Source organism: Scyliorhinus canicula, chromosome 15 (assembly GCF_902713615.1).
Source record: "Scyliorhinus canicula chromosome 15, sScyCan1.1, whole genome shotgun sequence".
Classification (NCBI taxonomy): domain Eukaryota; kingdom Metazoa; phylum Chordata; class Chondrichthyes; order Carcharhiniformes; family Scyliorhinidae; genus Scyliorhinus; species Scyliorhinus canicula.
In genome coordinates, this window is record NC_052160.1 from 7,500,104 (window position 1) to 7,523,905 (window position 23,802).

Genomic DNA, 23,802 nt, shown 5'->3' on the forward strand with positions numbered 1-23,802 from the left:
ATTCTTCGTTCTGGCCGAATAACCCCATCCCTGGCTCTGGAAGACAACTTAAATACAAAACATGACCAGGCGCGAACAGATATGGCAGAGACTTTGGCAGAATCCTTGGCAGATGGGAGACACTGTGATAAATGTAAGAATTTGTCAGATTTTGTATTTTTTGCAGTAATGTGATTAAAACCTGGGTTTGGGTGTGTACAGGCCGTATGACTGCTAGACCTATGATTGTGTCGTAAAAGTGAGGTAATAATTGATTTGCAGGTGAATTGTTCTGCTAACAGATCTTGAGAACCGTTTACTTGTTTGCAGGTGGCTAGCTAATGGAATATTGTTTACAGTTGAAGGACCCCTGGGGTGTAGACAATTTATGAGGGGTATTGTGTTTGGTCCTGTCTAAACAAGTCAAGAGACAAAAGAATGCCTTATGCTTTGGGTACAGATGATGTAGTTCATAGGAGGAGCCAGGTCTGGACCAGTATGTTTTCCTGCTAGCGTCACAGAGAATCGGGCCTGGGGCGGGGAAGATTGAGGTTGGTGCTTCACCTATATTCCTTTAGCAGGATACGAATCAGTTTCACCCCAGCCACAAATGGGTTCTGGGCACCAGCAGAAGGTCCCATGGTAAATTCACACCGCTGTAAAACTGGGTTTAGACTCTCGTTGAATTTTTCCTCCCTACCTACCATGGAACCCATCGGCATGGGGCATGTGGGCATACCACCCACAATCCTGCATCAAACATGCCCCATGGAAAGATGTTCAATCTTCCATAACACTCAGTAAAAAAAAAAATCTCCCTGCCAATTTCTCATATCAATACTCACACAAACATCTTTGTGTGAACTGTCTCTTTATTATTTGAACAGAAGCTGTAGGCCATTTACTTTACCAGACCATTACCTCGGCTAAAAATAGCAGAGGTATTTGAATGATCACAGTAATTAACAACATAATTTCAAGAATGAAATGAATGAAAGTCGTTTATTGTCACAAGTAGGCTTCAAATGAAGTTACTGAGAAAAGCCCCTAGTCACCACATTCCGGTGCCTGTTCGGGGAGGCTGGTACGGGAATTGAACCCGTGCTGCTGGCCTGCTTTGGTCTGCTTTCAAAGCCAGTGATTTAGCCCAGTGTGCTAAACCAGCCCCATACTGAAATCAACGATTAATATGGATAACCTGACAATAATGTATCACCACATAATACAGACAAAATTTGAATGTCACATTAAATTTGCTGTTACATTATTGCAACTACGTTGTTTGCTTATATCCTCTGTACCTGCAGAGACGGTGGGGTAGCGGTAATACCACTGGAATAGTAATCCAGACTCGAGGCTAAAACACTGGGGACATGGGTTCAAATCGATTAATAAATCTGGAATTGAAAGCTAGTCTCAATAACGGGGATCATGAAATTCTCATCATTTTTAAAAACTCATCTGGTTCATTAATTCTCTTTAGGGAAGGAAATCCGTCCTTGCGTGGCTTGGTCCACATGTGACTCTAGGTGTCCTCTGTAATGACCGAGAAAAGACATTCAGTCCAAGGGCAATTAGGGATGGGCAATAAATGGTGGCCCTCCAGAAATCCCATGACAGATTAAAAAGGAGCATCAGGAGCTATAGAAGTGGGTTACACATCAAAGTATTTAATCTCTTTTTGTGAGGGCCACGAAGAATCCAGCACGAGTTTTAAGGATACAAAGAAATAACATTTATTTACAATAACATATATATACAACAGCAGCAGCAGCAACTTCCCTTGCTGCTCACTCCTCTCTCTGGCTGGTTCCACACTGGCCAGCTCTATTTATGCCGGGAGTCTGCTAATGATTTCTCCGCCCCCCTCATTGGGGAAGCTCATACTCCCATAGGATTGTGGGATTGTCATTAGTCCCCAGCCAGTGGTAAGCAGGCAGGTTATAACATCTCTAAACATTCCCTTGCACCCACCTCTCCTTCGCTACCTCAGAGCGCTGATTAAAATTGAACCTGTGCAAGTGGTTCACCCCTATCACCATCACCGAGAAGCTCCTCTCCGGGTCACTGGCCATCCTGGAACAACATCGTCGTTATTTCACTGTCGCTGGGTCAAAAATCTGGCACTCCCTCCCTAACAGCTCGGCGGGTGTACCTACACCCACATGGACCGCAGCGGTTCAAGGAGGCAGCTCATCGCCACATTCTCAGGTGGCAATTAGGGATGGGCAACAAATGCGGGCCCAGCTGGCGACGCCCACATTCCATAAATTGATTGTTTGAAAGTATCGGTGATGCTGCCAAAATGTGCAAAATGGTAGCTGGGCACTCCAAGGCTTTGGTTCTGCTTTCGTGCCTTTTGCACGCACCTTAAACGCTGAACATACAATGAGTCATTTGCTATATCGGTATCTGATGAATTGTTACCTGCATATAAATCACCAAGGGCGGCAGCCAACACTTTGAAGGCACAGGTTTTACCGCCCAAAGGGTCACCAACAATCATAAAGCCATGGCGCACCAGCATCATCTCGTAAATCTGATGGAGCAAAAGACAAATGAACACATCACATCACTGTTTTCGGGAGAAGAGGAGGCGAACATACAAGACAAATGCTATTTATAGAAATGCCACGCAAATAATTGTTTAACTGAAAAAATATATATTTGCAACACAATTACCGTCCCTCGCATCGCCAAACGTGGGTCAAAAATGTTTTCAGGCGCCATCAGTGTCCCATAATTGCAGGAAGAAGTCTTACCACACCAGGTTAAAGTCCAACAGGTTTGCTTCGAATCACTAGCTTTCGGAGCACTGCTCCTTCCTCAGGTCTTCTTACTGTGCCCACCCCAGTCCAACACCCAAGGCGAGATTACGTTCATCAAAAAAAAATCAGCAGATACTAACTCACCCCTCCTGAAAAGCACAGGCCAACAAACAGACAGCAGCTTCAAACAATTTCAGGTCACCTGAATAATCTTCTCAATAAACCAAGGTACAGGCTGAAGTTTCATTTTCTTGATGTTGGACCTCAACGCAGCAAGGAAGACGTCACGATCCGGTACAGGTAGCTCAACTCCAGGGAACAAGTCTGATATAATTCCCTTGAGCAACGAGACACAGAGATTGCATTTTAACAATGGACGACATGGCTATTTTATTATAGCTAGTTTACTATAACTATTTTATTATAGCTCTGCATTATGATAGATGCCACCAATGTTTTGATTTGAACACCTAGGGCACGAGTTAATGGCCTCTTCGTGCCGACTTAGTGTCGGGATGAGGCCATTTATTCTCGCAAGAGGCCTCTCGCAAGATTTGCAACACTCAAAACATCTCGCGAGTAAATCTCACCATCTGAATCTCGCCCTCATTGGGTGTACCTTGACCCTAAAGAGGTGGGGGGCTCGAGGACCTCATAAGTTGGGCGGAGTGCGGAGGGGGGGGGGGGGGGATCTGGCGGCCGCTGGTCACTGAGGGAGGGGGGGGGTCGAAAGATCAGGGAGGCATTTAAAAATGGTGCGTCGATCCGCAAATATTCTTCTTGCACTGGCGGGCGGAGCTCGTCACCGCAGGAAATAATGCAGCCTCGATGGAACATTCCGCGCCCAGGCCAGAAACATGGCAAAGTGCCATTAAATAACGGTGTCTTTCGCTGCTGCAGGCAACGAGAAACACCCTGCGAAGCGGACCCAAAATAGGACATTGTTTTTGTCCATTTAAACTGTGTCCCGAGGCTTGGGCTAAAAGCTAAAAATGCAAAGCTAGTCAACTGTTAATAGGGATTAATATTGGTATCAGCAAGGTAGAGTTTTAATACAATGTTTCTGTGCCTAGAAGGGTAAAACCTCTTGTTCAATTCATGCTGGACAGAGGTGTTTGCATGTGTGGGGATTGGTTGCAATTCCAGCTGTGATTCTACTGTGCTTCGAGAGGGTTACGGTGTGAAGAATAGATAGAACTGCGGGCATTGCTTAGCAACTGGAGGCCCTTTTACGGGTGAAAAAAACTTGTAAGTTTTAGTTTCAGCTGAAGTTGTTGGCAGTTGGAGACAGGAACACTATGAAGTGTACCTCTCTCAACTCTGCCAGGAGAAGCTGGACAGGACAAGGGAACTTCAAAGTTGAAAGCTTCCAAAGGAACAAGTTACAGTACAGATAACCAGGGAATTGGGACTGAAGGAATGTCTAAGATGACTGGAGCTAAGATAACAGAGACCAAGGTATTGTCAAGAAGAAATCAAGGAAGATTAATAAAGCACTCTGAGTTAAACAGACAATTGCAGTAACCAGATTTAAAGTGGGACAGCAGATGTCAAAGGTAAATCAAACATTCACTGCCATTTTAATACAGTCTGGGAATTGGAAGTCAAAGCAGTTGTGAACTGTGACAGCAGTCGAGATGAAGAAATCCCAAAAGGGTTGGTGTAAAATCCTGGACTGGGCTTGCTGTTAAAAGTGGAGTGCAAGTTCTGTTTAGTGCCATTTGGAAAATGTGGACTGGATTTAGGAATGCAAACCACTAAGGGAAAGCATTATTATGAACAAAGATTTTAAAGCGTGTTTTTTGGGAGTGGAGTTTGGAAGTTCCCATGTGAGTATCATCTGGGGAGGATACGGAGGAGACAACCATAGACACTAACTTGGGTTCAGAGTGGAGAGTGTACCTGACCACAGTCATCCTGTGTATTAATAGGGCACTTGTGTTAATGAGATCATTGTAGCTTCAGATATACTTTGTAATTCGTATTAATCATAAAATCTGTGTCTCTGTTAAGCTAAGAGAGGAGTAAAGAGTACTGTATAATAATCCAACTATTCATGTTTAATTAATGTTTTGGTCATTTGAGCCCGTTCCACTCTGGGATCTTCCTGCCCAGTTATAACATCAACTGGGACTGTAACATCGACTGATCCAATAGAGGACAGGAACATGAGTAGGCCATTCAGCCCATTGAGCCTGCTCCTCCATTCAATATGATCATGGCTGATCAGACACTTCAATGGGCCACTTTTACAGGCAGCACGGTAGCACACATGGCTAGCACTGTGGCTTCACAGCGCCAGGGTCCCAGGTTCAATTCCCCGCTGGGTCACTGTCTGTGCGGAGTCCGCACGTTCCCCCCGTGTCTGCCTGGGTTTCCTCCGGGTGCTCCGGTTTCCTCCCAGTCCAAAGATGTGCAGGTTAGGTGGATTGGCCATGCTAAATTGCCCTTCGTGTCCAAAAAGGTGAAGAGGGGTTATTGGGTTATGGGGATCGGGTGGAAATGAGGGCTTAAGTGGGTCGGTGCAGACTCGATGGGCCGAATGGCCTCCTTCTGCACTATATGTTCTATGTATCATATGTATCTATGACATGCCTTTTATCTGAACTATCCCCATAACCCTTTACATTATTGATAATCAGACGTCTGTCAATCTCTGTTTTAAACAGACTTAATGACTGAGCTTTCTCAGCCTCTGGTGGGGGAATTCCAAAGATTCACATCCCACTGTGTAAAGAAACTTCTCATTTCGGTCCTAAATAGCTTCCCATTAATTTTGAAATTGTTACCCTGGTTCTAGACACCCCAACCAAGGGAAACATCTTGGGCGGGATTCTCCAATCCCCTGCCGGGTCGGAGAATCGGCGGGGGGGCGCGGCGTGAATCCCGCCCCCGCCGGCTGCCGAATTCTCCGGCACCGGGGTTTTGGCGGGGGCGGGAATCGCACCGCGCCAGTTGCCGACCGCTGGCAGCGCCCCCCCCCCCCCCCCCCCCGGCGATTCTCCGGCCCACAATGGGCCGAGCGGCCACCCGCTTTCGGCCAGTCCCACCAGTGTATGTTACACCAGGTATTTGCTGGCGGGACCTGGCTGCGCAGGCGGCTGGGGTCCTCGGGGGGGGGGGGCGCGGGGGGGATCTGGCCCTGAGGGGTGCCCCCACGGTGGCCTGGCCCGCAATCGGGGCCCACCGATCCACGGGCGGGCCTGTGCCGTGGGGGCACTCTATTGTTCCGCTTCGGCCGCTGTGGTCCTCCGCCATGGCTGACGCGGAGATGAAACCCCCTGTGCATGCGCAGGGATGACGCCAGCACACGGTGGCGCTCCCACGCATGCGCCAACTCACGCCGGCTGGCGTAGGCCCTTCGGCACCAGTTGGCGCGGCACCAAGCCCCTTCCCCGCCGGCCATCACAGCGCAAACCACTCCGGGGCTAGCCTAGCCCCTGAAGATGTGGAGGATTCCGCACCTTTGGAGCGGCCCGTCGCCGGAGTGGTCAATGTCGCTCCACAGCGCCGGGACCCTGCGCCCCGCCGGGTAGGGGAGAATCCCGCCCCTTATCTGCATCTATCCTGTCCATTCCTTTTAAGTATTTTGTAGATCTCAATGAGATCACCTCTCATTCTTTGAAATTCTGGAGAATACAGGACCAGTTTGCCCAATCTCTCTTCGTAAGACAGTCCCCGGAACAAAAAACAGAAGCTAATTTATCTTTGGAGTTCAGCCAAATTGTTATCTTTGCAGTCGGCATTATCAATTTCAAAGCTGAACATTGGAGATTGTCGTTTCCATTTTCACACAGAGTTTTGCTCACATTTAATAAGTTGACTTGCTGGACTCGTTTATATAAACGGTTTAGAGTTGGGTGTTGAGGACAAAATTTGCAGATGATACTAAGCTGGGAGAATAGTGAATTATGAGGATGACGCTGAGCGACTTCAGAGGGACATTGACAAGTTAACCAAACAGGCAGACACCTGGCAGAGAAATGTGACAGAATGCATTTTGGTAGAAGAAATATGGGGAGTCAATACAGACTCAATGGTACAACTTTGAGGGGAGTATGGGAGCAGAGGAACCTCGGGGTCTGTGGTGATATGCATCACTGTAGATATACAAGGGGTTAAGACCATAAGACCAAAAGACATAGGAGCGGAAGTAAGGCCATTCGGCCCATCGAGTCCACTCCACCATTCAATCATGGTTGATTTCAACTCCATTTACCCGCTCTCTCCCCATAGCCCTTAATTCCTCGAGAAATCAAGAATTTATCAATTTCTGTCTTAAAGACACTCAATGTCCCGGCCTCCACCGCCCTCTGTGGCAATGAATTCCACAGACCTACCACTCTCTGGCTGAAGAAATTTAAATACACGTAGACTAGCTAGACACTAGTGGGAGCACCAGAGACATGACACACAGACATTCAACCAATAGGTCAGCAAGATGGGACACGACCAATGGACATTCACGATACACACAGAGGTGACACTACCACAGGAGGGCATTACACCAACCCATATATAAAGGACACAGCACACATGATCTTCCTCTTTCCAGTGGAGACAGTCAGTGAGTAGAGGCACAGGGTTGATTGAACATCACACCCACCACGTGGATTGTAGCAAACTGGTTTGTCAGTCTGAGTAGCTATAAGAGGATTAACAGTAGAGTCGAACCCGAGTAGGAGAATTGTAAATAGTTTAATAAATGTGTTGAAGTTATCTCCTCGTCTGAACCTTCCTTTGTCAGAGTGAACATCAAGGAAGTGTCTTATGCTATACCAAGAGCATAACAAGACAGGGTCCAAGTGTGTAATTCTCTGAAGGTGGCCAGGCATGTTCAAACAGTTGTTAAGAAGGCTGATGGCATCCCTGGGTTTATAAATAGAGGCATAGAGTTCAAAAGCAAGGAAGTGATGCTACATCTCTACAAATCATTGGAGTATTGCGTTCAATTCTGGGCACCTTATTTGAGGAAGGATGTTAAAGCTGTGGAGAGAGTGCAGAGGAGATTTACTAGAATGAGAGCAGGAATGAGAAATTTTAGATACAAGGAAAGATTGGAGAAATTGGGCTTGTTCTCCTTGGGGCAGGGAAGATTAAGAGGGGACATCCAAAGATGTGCAGGTTGGGTGGATTGGCCATGCTAAATTGTCCCGTAGTGTCCAAAGGTTAGGTGGGGATACTGGGTTACGGGTTAGGGTGGAGGTAGGGTGGGCTTAGGTAGGGTGCTCTTTCAGGGGCCGCTGTAGACCCGATGGGCCGAATGGCCTCCTTCTGCACTGTAAAATCTATGAGGTGTTCAAATATGAACAATTTTGACAGGGAGAAGGATATTCTGTTTCTACTCGGGGTCACAATTTCAAGGTGGTCAGCAAGAGAGCTCGGAGTGAGACGAGGAACAACATCATTACTCAGAGTTGTTGGGGTTTGGAAGGTGCTGCCGGGGAGAGTGGTGGAGGTGGATTCTATAAGAGGTTTCAAAAGGGAGCTGGATACATATTTTAAAATGATGAATTTAGAGGGCTACGGAGATAGGGCTGGGGAATGGGACTAGCTAGCCAGCTCTGTCGGTGCAGCCACGATGGGCCGATTGGCCTCTTTCTGTGCTTTAAAATTCAACGAGCCTACGATTCAATTCCTCTCAGTGGACTTTGTTTGAAACAAAGCTCCCTTCTTCAAATATACCTGAAATAGAGGAACATCCTGGGCCAAGAACTTGGCCATGTTCACATCCAGCAGTGCTCGTAACAGCAGCACACTCTCGTTTTCCTCCGGGTAATTCAGCTTCAGGTTCCCAGCTGCGGTCAGGACGGATTTCACCGCGCGCATCCCATAGTCATAGTGATGCTGTGACGATAACTGCTCGGAGCACAGACGGTAGGTAGCCACAATCTTCTGGGAAAGACTAGAGGGCGGGGGGGAAAGTGGCGAAGGGAAGAGTGTAACGGGAAAGAAAAGTATTTGTGCTGTAAATCTTACTTTATTTTATCTAAAACAATTATTTAAAATCCCAATAAAGTACAGAATTAGCAGCGAGATGAAGAAACAGGTTCGCCAGCACCTTCTGAAGGGCAATTAGGGATGGGCAATAAATGCTGGCCTAACCAGCGACCCCCACATTCCCCGGACACATCTATAAAAAGCCAACCCATTGGACAAGAGGGTTACGGCACATTTAAAGATTTAATGCAGCAGAGCCAGCATTTCTATGATAAGATTTTGTCATTACAGGCTACGATTTAAGTACCGTCAGGTTTATTTTTAAGGGGTATTGCCTGTCTCTCCGTGAGCCAGAAGTTAACAGTATTCCTAGGGGAAAATGGGTGAAGATTGTGGATATCAGCTTTTGGTTTCCAGTAATGTTCAGACTGGTAAATTGACCATTTTGGATACACAGCATCATTAGCCAGCGTATGCCATGTGCTGAATTTCATGAGGGTGGGGAGGTGGAAGGGGAATAGTGCCACCCCTCCCGGAATGTAGGTGGGTGCGGCACTGCCTGAAACCCAACAAGGCTGCATTGCAGGTGAGGGCCAGGCATCCGGCTCCCAGTGGGAAGAAGTCCCACCTGCGAGGGCCACCGCTCGGCCTAGCAGTCCCAGTGTCAGAGCTCAGCGGTGGGCACACCTGGGGCTGCAAGGGGAAGGCGGCGCTGTTGTAGTATTGTTACTGGACTAGTTAACCCGACGCCCAGGGTAATGATCTGGGGACCCAGGTTCAAATCCCACCACTGCAGGTGGTGAAATTTGAATTCAACAAAAATCTGGAATTAAATGATCATGAAACCAATGTCGGAAAAACCCATCTGGGTTCACTAATGTCCTTTACGGAAGGAAATCTGCCATCCTTACCTGGTTTTTTGATTTGATTTATTATTGTCACATATTTTAGTATACAATGAAAAGTATTGTTTCTTGCATGCTGTACTAACAACGCATACCGTACATAAGGAAGGAAGGAGAGACTGCAGAATGTAATGTTACAGTTATAGCAAGGTGTAGAGAAAAGATCAAAATACGAGGTAGGTCCATTCAAAAGTCTGATGGCAGTAGGGAAGAAGCTGTTCTTGAGTCGGTTGGTACGTGACCTCAAACTTTGGTATCTTTTTCCTGACGGAAGAAGGTGGAGGAGAATATGTCCGGGGTGCGTGGGGTCCTTAATTATGCTGGCTGCCTTTCTGAGGCAGTGGGAATTATAGATAGAGTCGATGGATGGGAGGCTGGTTTGCGTGATGGACTGGGCTACATTCACAACCTTTTGTAGTTTCCTGCGGTCTTGGGCAGAGCAGACTCCATACCAAGCTGTGATACAACCAGAAAAAATGCCTTCTATGGTGCATCTGTAGACGTTGGTGAGGGTCGTAGGTGACATGCCAAATTTCCTTAGTCTTCTGAGAAAGTAGAGTCATTGGTGGGCTTTCTTAAAGTATCAGCATGGGGGGACTAGGACAGGTTGTTGGTGATCTGGACACCTAAAAACTTGAAGCTTTCGACCCTTTCTACTTTGTTCCCATTGATGTAGACAAGGGCATGTTCTCCACTACACTTCCTAAAGTTGATGACAATCTCCTTCATTTTGTTGACATTGAGGGAGAGACTATTGTCTGGCCTATATGTGACTCCCGACCCACAGCAATGTGGTTGACTCTTAACTGCCCCCTCAAGGGCAATTAGGGATGGGCAATAAATGCTGGCACAGCCTGCGATGCCCACGCCCCCATGAACGAATGAAAAAAAATGGAGAGGAGCAGAGTAAGATGCTGGGACCCGGGCTAAGGGAGGGGAGATGAGTGCTCACACAACCCTCAAACGCAGGATCAGCCCTGGTGACCAGAGGCAGACAGCTGAGGGAGATTTTAAAATAACCAAAATACAAATTTGCCTTTTTACCTTCGTGAGTCCAGAAAGCCCATGGAGTAAAGGGAAATTTCACCAATCAGAGCGTAGTCTGGAACCATCATAGCAACTGTACGGAACAGGGCCTGGAGAAGTTAGAGAATGAAGTAAACTTTTAACAAAGCAACAGCAAGGTAAGTTACTAATCCCCTGGGAAGAGAATGAACTTGATTGTCCAGTAAGGATGCTTTCATCCAGTTTGATTCCATGACACCCTCCAAAGGGCTGTTGTGTCCTTTGCTCACTGTCCACAACAACCTGGATGTGGAGTTTATTTAGTTAATTGCAAATTCTCAGACCAAAAAAAGTTAAAGTGATTTCACCCAAGGTTCTCAGCATTAAACCTCAGCTTTAGCTTAAAAATAAATCTTCCTTTGGGGAAAAAGGGAGGGGGAAAATAACGTTCTAATATGCGGAACGTACTTAACAATACATACTTCACAATCACTTATTTCAAGGGCAGCACGGTGGCGCAGTGGTTAGCACTGCTGCCTCACAGCACCGAGATCCCAGGTTCGATCCTGGCTCTTGGTCACTGTCCGTGCGGCGTTTGCACATTCTCCCCGTGTTTCCGTGGGTTTCGCCACTACAACCCAAAGTTGTGCAGCATGATAGCACAGTGGTTAGCACTGTTGCTTCACCGCACCAGGGTCCCTGGTTCGATTCCCGGCTGGGGTGACAGCATGCGGATTCTGCACACTCTCCCCATGTCTGCGTGGGTTTCCTCCGGGTGCTCCGGTTTCCTCCCACACGTCCCGAAAGACGTGCTGTTAGGTAATTTGGACATTCTGAGTTCTCTCTCAGTGTACCCGAACAGGGGCCAGAATGTGGCGACTAGGGGCTTTTCACAGTACCTTCACTGCAGTGTTAATGTAAGCCTACTTGTGACAATAAAGATTATTAGCATTAGTACAGTGTAGGTGGATTGGCCACGCTAAATTGTCCCTTATTTTGAAAAAATGAATTGGATACTCTAAATATATATTTTTTTAAATCACTTATTTCAACCCTCAGAACAATTAGGAATGTAATGGAGTGTAACGTTCATAATTGCCTTTTAAACGTCACTATTCAGTTTGTTTTCATATAAACTGTATGCGGCCATTTGCAAATTTAAGTTGACTACCAGGATTTGGTCCAATACTTTATTGCGTCATGAAATCAGAAAGAAACGTTTGAGTTTTACCTTAAGGTTGTCTGGGAGCTCAGCTCGACCTGCGTACCCAGGATTCATGGTAATAAATACCGAGCAGGTTGGGTTGAGGGAAATTTCTGTCCCCTCAAAGTAAAATGTTTTCAGATTCCGCATAATCGCTTGTTGGATACTGAGGATTTGTTGAGCAACCACTGACAGCACTTCCACCTGGAAATCAAAACAACAGTCCAATGTTGCTATCATTAATGTTGTTCTATAGCAGGACGATGCTGTTCTGGACAATTAGGACAAGTTCGGGAAGAGCAGAATGCAGCCTTGGGATCTGGTCTGATTTTATAGAATTCTCACAGTGCAGAAGGGTGCCGCTCAGCCCATCGAGTCTGTACTGACCCTCTGAAAGAGCGCCCTACCTCAGCCACTTCCCCTTCAGCCTGATGTTGGGTTCCCGAAGTCCACAGTAAATTAATATTGCTTTAATAGCGCACACTGTCTAAGTCTTTGTTCGTTTATTGTTGGATCACTGACAGGCATCAAAACGGTAGCCAACACGGTCTGATCAGCATTTTGCATCAATGTATTCTTATTTTGTATCCTTGGCTCTGAGCCAAAGGGCACAGCTAAGGTCATTGGGAAGATCAATTCCAGGGAATTATATGTTGGAGCTTTAGTTTATCTCTGCATATCTGCATCCTTCAATGTCTTTACGTTGACCGCATGCAACCATTCCTTGTTTACCCTCCTAAGGTATTGCCTCACATTAAATTGCATCTGCCTCTTGTCTGCCCAACCCATCCCCGAAGACTCACTTTCGTATGACTATTTTTTGAGATTTTGTTCCCTTATGTTGAAGTTCCCTCAGATTTGATGGAGTTATTTAAAATCATGAGGGCTCTGGGCAGTGTAGATCTGGAGGAACCTGTGTTCCCTTGGTGGAAAGTTTCCAGCCTTGAATGGTGGTGGACTATTAAACAACTCACTGGAGGCAGGGGCTCCACAAATATCCCCATCCTCAATGTTGGAATAGTCCAGCACATCAGTGCAAAAGATAAAGCTGGAGGACTCGCAACAATCTTCAGACAGAAGTTCCGAGTGGATGATCCATCTCGACCTCCTCCAATGCCAGTCTTCAGCCACATGGTATCAAGAAACGGTTGAAGGCACTGGATACTGCAAAGGCTCTGGGCCCTGACAATATTCTGGCAAAGGTACTGAAGACTAGTTCAGGAAGCGCAGCACGACACGCACTCCCATCTACATCAATGGCTCCTAAGTGGAGATGGTCGATAGCTTTAAGTTCCTGGCGGTCACCATCACCAACAGTCTGTCCTGGTCCACTCACGTTGGTGCAACAGTCAAGAAAGCCCAACAACGTCTCCACTTTCTATCAAAGCTAAATAAATTTCTACAGATGTGCCACAGAGAGCATCCTATCCGGCTGCATCACAGTTTGGTATGGCAACTGCTCGGCCCAAGGTCGCAAGAAACTGCAGAGTGTGGTGAACTCAGCCCAGTGCATCACACAAGCTTGCCACCCTCCCATTGATTCTGTCTACACCTCCTGCTGCCTCAGGAAGGCAGACAGCATTATCAGAGACCCCTCCCACCCAGGCTTTGCCTTCTTCCAGACCCTTCCATCAGGCAGAAGATACAGAAGTCTGAAGACCCGCACATCCAGACATAGGAACAGCTTCTTCCCCACAGCTACAAGACTCCTCAACAACTCCCCCTCAGACTGATCTGTTCCCTGTAAGAGCACTATTCACGATGCCCTATGCTGCTCTTGCTCATATATTTGCTTTGTTTGGCCCCTTGTCCCACACTGTAATCAACCACTGTTTTATCAATGTACCATTTATCAATGTCCTCTGTTGATTATTATTGTGTCTATTATGTATGTACTGTGTACGTTCCTCGGCCACAGAAAAATACTTTTCACTGTACTTCGGTACATGTGACAATAGATCAAATCAAATCAAATCAAGACTTGTGCTCCAGAACGTACCGCACCTCTAGCCGAGCTGACTTTATCCCCCACGCCACCATATTCCCCACAAAGATTTAATTACCTCTATTCTGTTGAACTCATCAAAGCAGGCCCAAGCTCCGGCTTGAGCAAGACCTTTAAAGAATTTCCCCATGGCTTTGTAATCCAGTCCATCCGAGCAATTGAAAACGACGCACTGTAAAGACACAGATAAAAGTTAGTCAAGTAGAACACCAAACTAAACAACAGCATCCAAAATAGGACAGCTCCATGGTTGAAATCATTACAAGAGGGACATTTAGGGTGAATTAATGGCACAGTTGGGAGATCAGCGAGTTAAACTCTGTTATTAGTATGTCAAAGGAAAAGTCATTGGTGATGAGGGGGAGATACCATACACATTGGAGATCGCCATAAATTACTGGAAAACTTGCACCTTCGCCTCGCCTGCCGTTCATTTTCCCATAACTTTGCATTTGCGGTGTTTAAACAAAATTAATTCATTACTGAAAATTAGGGCTCCTATTAAACACTGGGATGGTGAGATTTACGTTGCTGTTAAACATTTACGGGCACGATCAAACTAAAACAATAGTCCTGTTCTGGGTGGGGTTAGCGGGATTGTTAAGTGCTGGGAACGACATCACAACGGCACTGTTTGCCCTGGTGGGAAACGCTCCCCCCCTTCCCCGAGGCTGCACTCAGTATCATTAACACAAGCAATTAAGGTACAGGAGGCACTTAATGAAGGCGAGGATGAGCTGGCTGTTTGAGGGGGTGGAAGATAGGTGCGAGCGGATTGGGAGGGGCCCAGCCAATCATGTCCGTATGTTCTGGTCCTGCCCATTGGAGAAATATTGTGGGTGGTTTTTCAGCCCCATGTCTGAGGTTCTGCATTTGGAACCGGGTCCCCTGGAGGCCATATCTGGGGTGTCCGACCTGCCGGAGCTGCTGGCGGGAGCGGGGGCAGACGTCTTAGCCTTTGCCTCGTTGATTGTTCGCAGGTGGGTTCTGTTGGGGTGGAGGTCAGCTTCGCCCCCCCCTGTGTCTCGGAGTGGTTGGGTGACTTGTTGGGAGTTCCTGTCCTTGGAAAAGATGAAATTTTCTCCAGGAGCGGCTGAATAGGGGGTTACACCAGAGATGGAGGGTGTTTGTTTTAGATTTTGGTGGCATTGTTGGTGTAAGAATGTTAGATTGTTAAAATGTTGAAAATGTTGAATAAAAATATTTTTTATAAATAGCAATTAAGACGGCCATTCCATTAGAAGGGGAGGGAGGGGGGGGGGGGTTCTGAACAAGAAACAAAGCTAATGCCAGCAGTGAAGGAACCACAGACCAAATGGTCATATTCTCTCTGCTAAAAGAGAAAACATACTCTGTGGCTGTAACAAGAATAACAACGGAAGCGGATAGGGCGAGCCAGTGAGCCTAGGCAGTGCTCTCTTTCAGAGGGTCGGCGAAGATTCAATGGGCCGAATGGCCCCTTTCCGCACTGGAGTGATTCTATTGACAGTGACGCCAATAAATATGGAAAACAGAAATGAGGGTGCGGGTAACGTTTACAAGTTTAAACAGATGAAGAAAACAGGAGATTAAATTGGTACAGTCAAATGTAAACTCGTTAAAATAAAAACATAAAGCAGCAATGGAGCATCCCAGAGTAATCGGTACCTGCTTGGCTACAGCTTTTGCTAAATCTTTTGTCGTTTCTGTCTTGCCAGTCCCAGCAGGTCCCTCAGGTGCACCCCCAAGGTTCAATTTTAAGGCTCCCATCAACGTCCTAAATGTATCACCAGAAAAAGTACAATCAGCATAACCTGGCACCTAAACATAACTTAACGTGTGAATCCTATTGATCCCTGCGATTCCCACACCGAATATTTATGTGAGTTTAAATGAGGTTTAATTTAGCATGCTTCAATCTGTAACGATTTAGAAAAAGAGTGTTACGATGGGTAAATAGTGAATGCGCTTCTATTTAAACTTTTTATATTACCTATTTGGACTAATTGATACTGAATCTGTTCTGTTTCTGCTGTGTTACTTTGAATGACCTGCACTTGCAAAAGATTATTCTACCCGACAGGCAAGCTCCAAATGTCAGGTATAATCTTATGGTGTTCACATTTGCCATCGGCTGCATTTTGGTCAGACACACTGAGAGAAAACCTTCTTCCAGGAGGTCTTAGCTGCCTCAGATGGCAGGAGAGGACCTGCTGTCATTAGAAAAGAAGCTCCAGAGTACAGGAAGGTACATTAGTGACTATATAACACACCTCTCTGTACACATGCACTGAAAAACAGAATTGATGTTGTTCCTACGATCACCTTAGCTTCAAACAGAGAGCTTACAATCAATAATGATAACTTCGGCTCATCAAGAACCAAATTGAGACTTCCCAACTCGGTACAGTTGCCACTTGCTATCAGAGGGAGATTTGCGCGTCTTGACAGCTGAAATTGATCCAATTTCTCAGACCAAAGATCGGTGTTGGGGAGTGTTTTCCAATGAAGTCGCCCCACTTCAATGGATTTGAATTAAAGCCACATCCAAATAAAATTAATTAAATCCAATCCACACTTTCAATGACACAACATGAATTTGGGAAAGGTTTGATATTTCGGAAAGACATTTTTGGAGGATCTCTATTCAGTAGTTTCAAACAAAAGTTTAAGCAGGAAGAAAGTTGGGTGCACTATTATGTAAATGGAGCTGAGGTGAACTGATTGGTGGATTCGCCAGTATCCAGCCTGCCCACCAACGTGAGGTGTAAACCTTCCTTCAATGACAGACTTTATGAAGGAGGAATGGACAGTAGCCTCTGAGGTCCAGGGTAGTATATCTGGGAGGGGGAGGGAGGTGGGGGGGGAGGTACCCAAAGAAGCGCTGGAGAAATACGCGCCCGAACTGCCCCCATCCCAGATATTCCCAAGTAAGGATTGCGCATCAATTTCTCGGGACGTTCGAACTTATAATAATAATAATCTTTATTGTCAAAAGTAGGTTTAAGAAGGAGCAGTGCTCCGAAAGCTAGTGATTCAAAACAAACCTGTTGGACTTTAACCTGGTGTTCTAAGACTTCTTACAAGTAGGCATACAGTAACACTGCAATGAAGTTACTGTGAAAAGCCCCTAATCGCCACGTCCGGGCACCTTTTCGGGTACACAGAGGGAGAATTCGGTATGTCCAAATTACCTAACAGCACGTCTTATGGGACTTATGGGAGGAAACTGGAGCACCCGGAGGAAACCCAAGCAGACACGGGGAGAACGTGCAGACTCCACACAGACAGTGACCCAAGCCGGGAATCGAACCCGAGACCCTGGCGCTGTGAAGCTGTAGTGCTAACCACTATGCGACCGTGCTGCCCACCAACCATCCTTTGGGTAATTGCCTTACATTGTGAACCATCCAAAATTGTGATTTAAATCGCAACTTCGGAGAGTTCTGACATTCTTCGAGCAATAATCACCCAAGAATAGTTAGGAGAATCAAAACCTCTCAAAAGTTCTCACTCCGAGGTAACACCCCCACAGAACTGCCTCCCCCACAGCCACCCCATGGAACTCCTCCCAATTCCCTCCCCCTTACTGCCATCCACACCCCCCCCCCCCCCCCTCCCCCAGTGCTGTAAATAAGAGAGAATGTCCTCCTTACTGCCGATGCTACAGCTCCAGACACAAAGCCGCGGGAAAGTGCTGCACAACATGGATCCCACCTGGCCTGAATGGGAAGGTCGGATGGGATGGGAACAGCTGGAACTCCGAGCAGATTGACAATCCAACTCAATTACCACTCCACCGGAAGTTACGGGCTAGGAAATTAGCTTGCAAAATTAATTCATCTTCCCTGGGTAACACGGTAGCGCAGCGGTTAGCACTGTTGCTTCACAGTGCCAGAGCCCCAGGTTCGATTCCCGGCTTGGGTCACTGTCTGTGTGGAGTCTGCATCTTCTCCCTGTGTCTGCGTGGGTTTCCTCCGGGTGCTCCGGTTTCCTCCCACAAGTCCCGAAAGACGTGCTGTTAGGTGAATTGGACATTCTGAATTCTCCCTCTGTGTACCCGAACAGGCGCCGGAATGTGGTGACTAGGGGCTTTTCACAGTAACTTCATTGCAGTGTTAATGTTAGCCTACTTGTGACACTATAAAGATTATTATTATTGTAAGCAGTTTCCACGCGAGAAGCTCAGAAATGTAAGTTACTGTGGGCAGCACGGTAGCATAGTGGTCAGCACAATTGCTTCACAGCTCCAGGGTCCCAGGTTTGATTCCCGGCTTGGGTCACTGTCTGTGCGGAGTCTGCACGTTCTCCCCGTGTGTGCGTGGGTTTCCTATGGGTGCTCTGGTTTCCTCCCACAGTCTAAAGATGTACAGGTTAGGTGGATTGGCCGTGCTAAAATTGCCCTTAGTGTCCAAAATTGCCCTTAGTGTTGGGTGGGGTTACTGGGTTATGGGGATAGGGTGGGAGAAGGGTGCTCTTTCGAAGAGCCGGTGCAGACTCAATGGGCCGAATGGCCTCCTTCTGCACTGTAAATTCTATGAATCTATGAAATGTCTCTTCAACAATACCTTCGGTGACAATGCAAGTTTCTGTTAATTTGAGAAAAAGTAAGTATGCTCTATTGTACCTGTAGCACCGATCAGTGAGGGGCGTTATAACAAGCCTTGCTGAATTTCCCAGGTATTCATAACCATAAGTCAGAACTGTAGTGATCATTCGCACAATAACATCATTCTCCTCCCAGTAGTATCTCAGCTGGGAAATCCACATGAAATCATTGAGGCTTCCTACTTTAGCCTCAGCCAGTTCAGCAACCACGTCACGTGCTACAGGGACAGAACAGACAATAGGATATACCATGCACCATTTACGTACCATTTTCCCTGCATTTCCTCCATTCCCTCCCTCTCACGAGGTTTGGGATTTATAATTTGCATGGATGTGTTCAACACCCCCCCCCCCCCCCCCACCCCCATGATACACACAATGTTTGTCGTGTTAGGTACACTAGTCTAACACTGGCTACACCTGGATGCGGCTTAGATCAGAAAGATACTCCAGACCTTGAAGTTTGTTCAATCAGGTTTATTGAACTAATGGCACAGTTAGCACAGTTCTCTGTGAGTTCGACTCTCTGCTAATTTAAGTGTGGTTACTCTGTCTGACTGAACCAAACTAGCGCTTAGCCACGTGGGGGAGGTGTGAGATTGTAACAACACCTTTGACTGACTCTCTAGATGTACATCAGTGGAAAGTGGCGGAGTGTGAGTGACACGTGTCTTTTATAGTCAGATCCCACCCCTGAGTGTCCTGCCTGCTTATTGGTCATGTCCTGTTCTCTGTGTCCATTAGCTGCTTGTCTGTATATCATTGTGTGTGTGTCTGCTTATCATGACAATGCCTTCCAGAAGGAGTTACTGTAAGGCAGTGATGGGCAACCGAGGTCAGTGAAAGATTGAAATTGGACTTGTTCACTAACCATAACCCCACAAATAAGATTCAATGCATTTAATACACGTCGAATATTTCATAATGAGATATAGGAAGTACTTAATCATTTATATTTTACAAGATATTAACAGGAAAAGACAGAAAAGGTTGACTATTTCCACTGGTTGGATATATTCTAAACAGGGGGCAGCACGGTGGCGTAGTGGTTAGCACTGTTGCCTCATGGCGCCGAGAACCTGGTTTCGATCCCGGCTCTGGGTCACTGTCTATGTGGCGTTTGCACTTTCTCCCCATGTCTGCGTGGGTCTTGCCCCCACAACCCAAAGATGTGCAGGGTAGGTGGATTGGCCACGCTAAATTGCCCCTTAATTGGGAAAAAAAGAATTTGGTACTCTAAAATGTTTTAAAAATGGGGATTCTAAAACTAGGGCGTAGTGTAAAATATCAGAGCCTGCCCATTGAGGAGAGATGTTAGGCTGCACTTCTTCACTCAAAGGGCGGTAGAGATTTGGAACTCTCGCCCACACACAGTAGTAGAAGCAAGATCGGTTGTTAATTTTAAATCTGAGATAGATAGATTATTGTTAAGCAAAGATGTTAAAGGATATGGGCCAAAGGCAGATATAAGAAGTTATGTCACAGGTAGGCCATGATCTCAGTAAATAGTGGGACAGGCTCGAGGGGCTGACTGGCCGACTCCTGTTCCTATATATTAATAAATCTATCATCAACTTCAAATGGCAAAAAACAAAGTAAATATTTACACTTTGGGCTCAGAGCTCTCACGGTCAATGTTCTGTGTAATCAGCACGGCCTCACTTCATGTGGATATCACTTCAGTCACACTGGTAAGAAGGAAGCTGCTCAGACAGATACCAGTGGAATGTGGTAACCCTGCTCGAGGACCATGGTTAACAAAATACCTCACCAGCTGCACTCAGAACACAGGTGGGTCGCATGTGGCCCCCGGGCTGCCCAGCACTGCTGTAACATATTCAGGGGCAAAAGCCATTCCACTGTGGCTGATTAATGCACGCTTACTGTCACCCACGGAGGTCAAAGCATCCGGGGATCAAACCTAACCTGAAACATTAGTCACTGGCAGCAGACATATGGGAACACCACCAACTCTCCCCTCCAAGCTGCACACCATCCTGATTTGAAACTTTATCACTGTTACTTCACTGTCCCTGGATCAAAACTCTTGAACTGCCCTCCTAACAACACTGAAAGTGTCACTGCGCCCAGTTAGACTGCAGCAGTTCAGGAAGGCAACTCAAGAGCACTGTGGGGTGTGTAACAAATGCTGGCCTTACCATTAAGACTCACGGCCTGTGGAAGAATTCAAAACATTTGACTGCCTCACAGAAGAAGATCGCTCAGATCAGTGGCGGGTAAGCATTCTTGCAGTTACGACACCGGAGATTAGGGGTTCAGTTCATAATGAAACTGCTTCAATAATACAAGACCAGGGATGTACCTCTGAGGCTGTATAAGGCTCTGATCAGACCCCATTTGGAATACTGTGAGCAGTTTTGGGCCCCGTATCTAAGGAAGGATGTGCTGGGGCCTTGGAAAGGGTCCAGAAGAGGTTCACAAGAATGATCCCCGGAATGAAGAACTTGTCGTATGAGGAGCGGTTGCGGACTCTGGGTCTGTACTCGTTGAAGTTCAGAAGGATGAGGGCGGATCTTATTGAAACTTACAGGATACTGCGAGGCCTGGATAGAGTGGATGTGGAGAGGATGTTTCCACTTATAGGAAAAGCTAGAAGCAGAGGACACAATCTCAGACTAAAGGGACGATCCTTTAAAACAGAGATGGGGAGGAATTTCTTCAGCCAGAGGGTGGTGAATCTGTGGAACTCATTGCCGCAGAAGGCTGTAGAGGCCAATTCACTGAATGTCTTTGCGACAAAGATAGGTTCTTGATTAATAAGGAAATCAGGGGTTATGGGGAGAAGGCTGGAGAATGGGGATGCGAAAAATATCAGCCATGATTGAATGGCAGAACAGACTTGATGGGCCGAGTGGCCTAATTCTGTTCCTATATCTTATGGTTTTATGCCCCAATTCCAATTCTCTTCCAAGGCAGACTTTCCTCTGTTTCCATGCCTAATAATTCCTGGAACAGGTCGCTAGTCTGTCGCCAGAGGCTTACAGCTCGAGAGGCGTCACCCACATCAAGCGTGCCTGACCAGGAGTTCCTCCCGCTCTTACCGCCAGCCATTGGAATGTTTGGCAGGGTTGGCATGTTGACACACTCAGCCTGTTTACAAACGCACTTTCCTTAACCGTCAGGTCCTGGGGTGGGACTCGAACCTGTCTGTGTCTGGCTCAGAGGCCACCCAGTGCGCCACAAGATATCCTCTCAAAGTATGTTGCTGATTCTCAATACCCCCAGTTGTAGGGGCAACACAAGTTGAGGAATAAATGTGGCTTCCCCAGAACACATTGGAGAAGAAATTCCTCGCATGCAGTGGTGCAAAATGAGCAGTATTGGATTGACTGATATTCAGCTCCACTGCAGTCAATGGAATTGAATATCAGATGATGTGTATATATAATAATATATATATCGTACAAGTGTAGTAAAGGGTTAACAACAGAAACCATGTGCAACTCAACACTAGATGGCGTTACTAAGTTATTGTATATAAGGCAGCATCTCCATGAATTCTGGGAGGAGATGAGAATCTGATGAGAAAGCAGAGGGAGATTTCGTTGTAGACATATAGCACGAGGTTGAGTTAGAATGTAGTTTAATAGTTAGAGAGAATACTGATTACTGTACTACAGATTCAGTATTATTAGTTTATTATCTGTTACTTAGTAAAGTGTGCGAACCTAATCAAGTTTAGTAGTGTAAAATAAATTTATTTTGATTTAAACTTGTTATTTTTATATTCTTTGTCAACACTACATATCTGGCTATCTTGGAGAACAAGGCAAGGAATGTAACAGTGGATAATTGGGCGGCCAAGCCAATACGGCCCATTTCATTAAGGGGCAAAACGGTAGCACGGTGGTTAGCACAATTGCTTCACAGCTCCAGGGTCCCAGGTTCGATTCCCAGCTTGGGTCACTGTCTGTACGGAGTCTGCACGTTCTCCCCATGTGTGCGTGGGTTCTCGTTCTGTACTGTAAATTCTATGATGATTCATGCCACCGCCCAAGAGGAATATCTACCTTGCAGTTTTTAATAAGTAAACAAGACGTTATTGAAACAAGCACCTGCTGCTTCCTTACGAATATGAGAGACTGTAAGCGATTATTTACCGTGTACATCAATGACAGTGAGTGCTCCCAGAGTCATACGCTCTCCGCCAGATAACTTTCCTCGCACCAGTTCCACAATTTCACTGATTTGTTCGTTGCTTTTCGTTAAATAATCCTGCAAAATAATAATGGCATTTTGAAGTTTTGATCCAATAATAATCGAGGAAAGGTGCAGTGCTTAAAACATCAACTCTGAATGTCAATGAGTTTATTCCTCCAGCTTCCGTTCACGGAAGAGGATGGTTTAGTTACGCCTTTCTCTTCCAAGATTTCTCCAGCTTTACTATAACATATCAGCTGAAATGTATTGATGCTACCTCAGACATTCAATTGTTTAAGGGTACACCTACATCACAGGCTTAATGCTGGCATGAGGCAATTTCAGCCTTGTATAACGATGGAACTCGGGTGTTAAAGCCCAAACTGACTCCAAAGAAGAGAAATTTTCTTCCCTCAAAGGAGTCTGAATTAATTCTGTTGCACTGTCAGGTCAGATTCAGGTTGCTTTTACATCTTTACAGCATTGATATTCTAATTACTTGGCTTCTACAGGTTGCTGTGAGAATGTACCCGAAGAGTAAATTGTATTGATTTTCCGATAGCTGCACCTGTTTCGTTATAGATACCGCTTAACTATAACAAGGCAACTTGCTATCTCAACGGAGAGAAACTTCAGAGTGCTCCGGTGCAGAGGGATTTGGGTGTCCTCGTGCATGAATCGCAGAAACCTAGTATACAGGTACAGCAGGTAATAAGTGTGGTAGTCACCACTGTTGTATATATATTGCATACGAGGTGTATTACGGTAAGGCTCCTGTACTACAGGTACGGGTGTAGATCCCTGCCTGCTGGCTCCGCCCAGTAGGCGGAGTATAAATGTGTGGGCTCACCGAGCTGCAGCCATTTCAGCAGCAGCTGCGGGAGGCTACACATCTCTGCTTAATAAAGCCTCGATTACTCTCTACTCTCGTCTCGTCATAATTGATAGTGCATCAATAAGGGAGGCAAATAGAATGTTGCCCTTTATAGCTGAAGGAATAGAGTATAAATGTAGGGAAGTGTTGCTGCAATGGTACAAGGCATTGGTGAGACCGCACCTGGAGTATTGGGCACAGTTTTGGTTCCCTTATTTGAGGAGGGATGTAGATGCATTGGAGACAGTTGAGAGGATTTTCACTAGATTGATTCCAGGGGTTTGTCTTCTGAAGAGAGATTGAGCAGTTTAGGCCTATACTCTGGAGTTTAGAAGAGTGAGAGGGGATCTAATTGAGGTATGTAAGATGATGAA

General features: G+C 46.2%; 1 protein-coding gene across 3 annotated transcripts in view; it reads right to left on the reverse strand.

Moving 5' to 3' along the window:
• dnah3 (dynein axonemal heavy chain 3) overlaps positions 1-23,802 on the reverse strand; it is a 186,555-nt gene that overhangs the window by 64,656 nt on the left and 98,097 nt on the right. For all 3 annotated transcript variants that reach the window (XM_038820516.1, XM_038820514.1, XM_038820515.1), the window contains 9 exons: positions 22,515-22,629; positions 18,413-18,611; positions 15,454-15,562; positions 13,865-13,978; positions 11,829-12,005; positions 10,637-10,728; positions 8,433-8,652; positions 2,950-3,084; positions 2,407-2,518 (listed from right to left, as the gene is read on the reverse strand). In XM_038820516.1, coding sequence (XP_038676444.1) covers positions 2,407-2,518; positions 2,950-3,084; positions 8,433-8,652; positions 10,637-10,728; positions 11,829-12,005; positions 13,865-13,978; positions 15,454-15,562; positions 18,413-18,611; positions 22,515-22,629 — 1,273 coding nt within the window. The remainder of the gene's footprint in view (positions 1-2,406; positions 2,519-2,949; positions 3,085-8,432; positions 8,653-10,636; positions 10,729-11,828; positions 12,006-13,864; positions 13,979-15,453; positions 15,563-18,412; positions 18,612-22,514; positions 22,630-23,802) is intronic.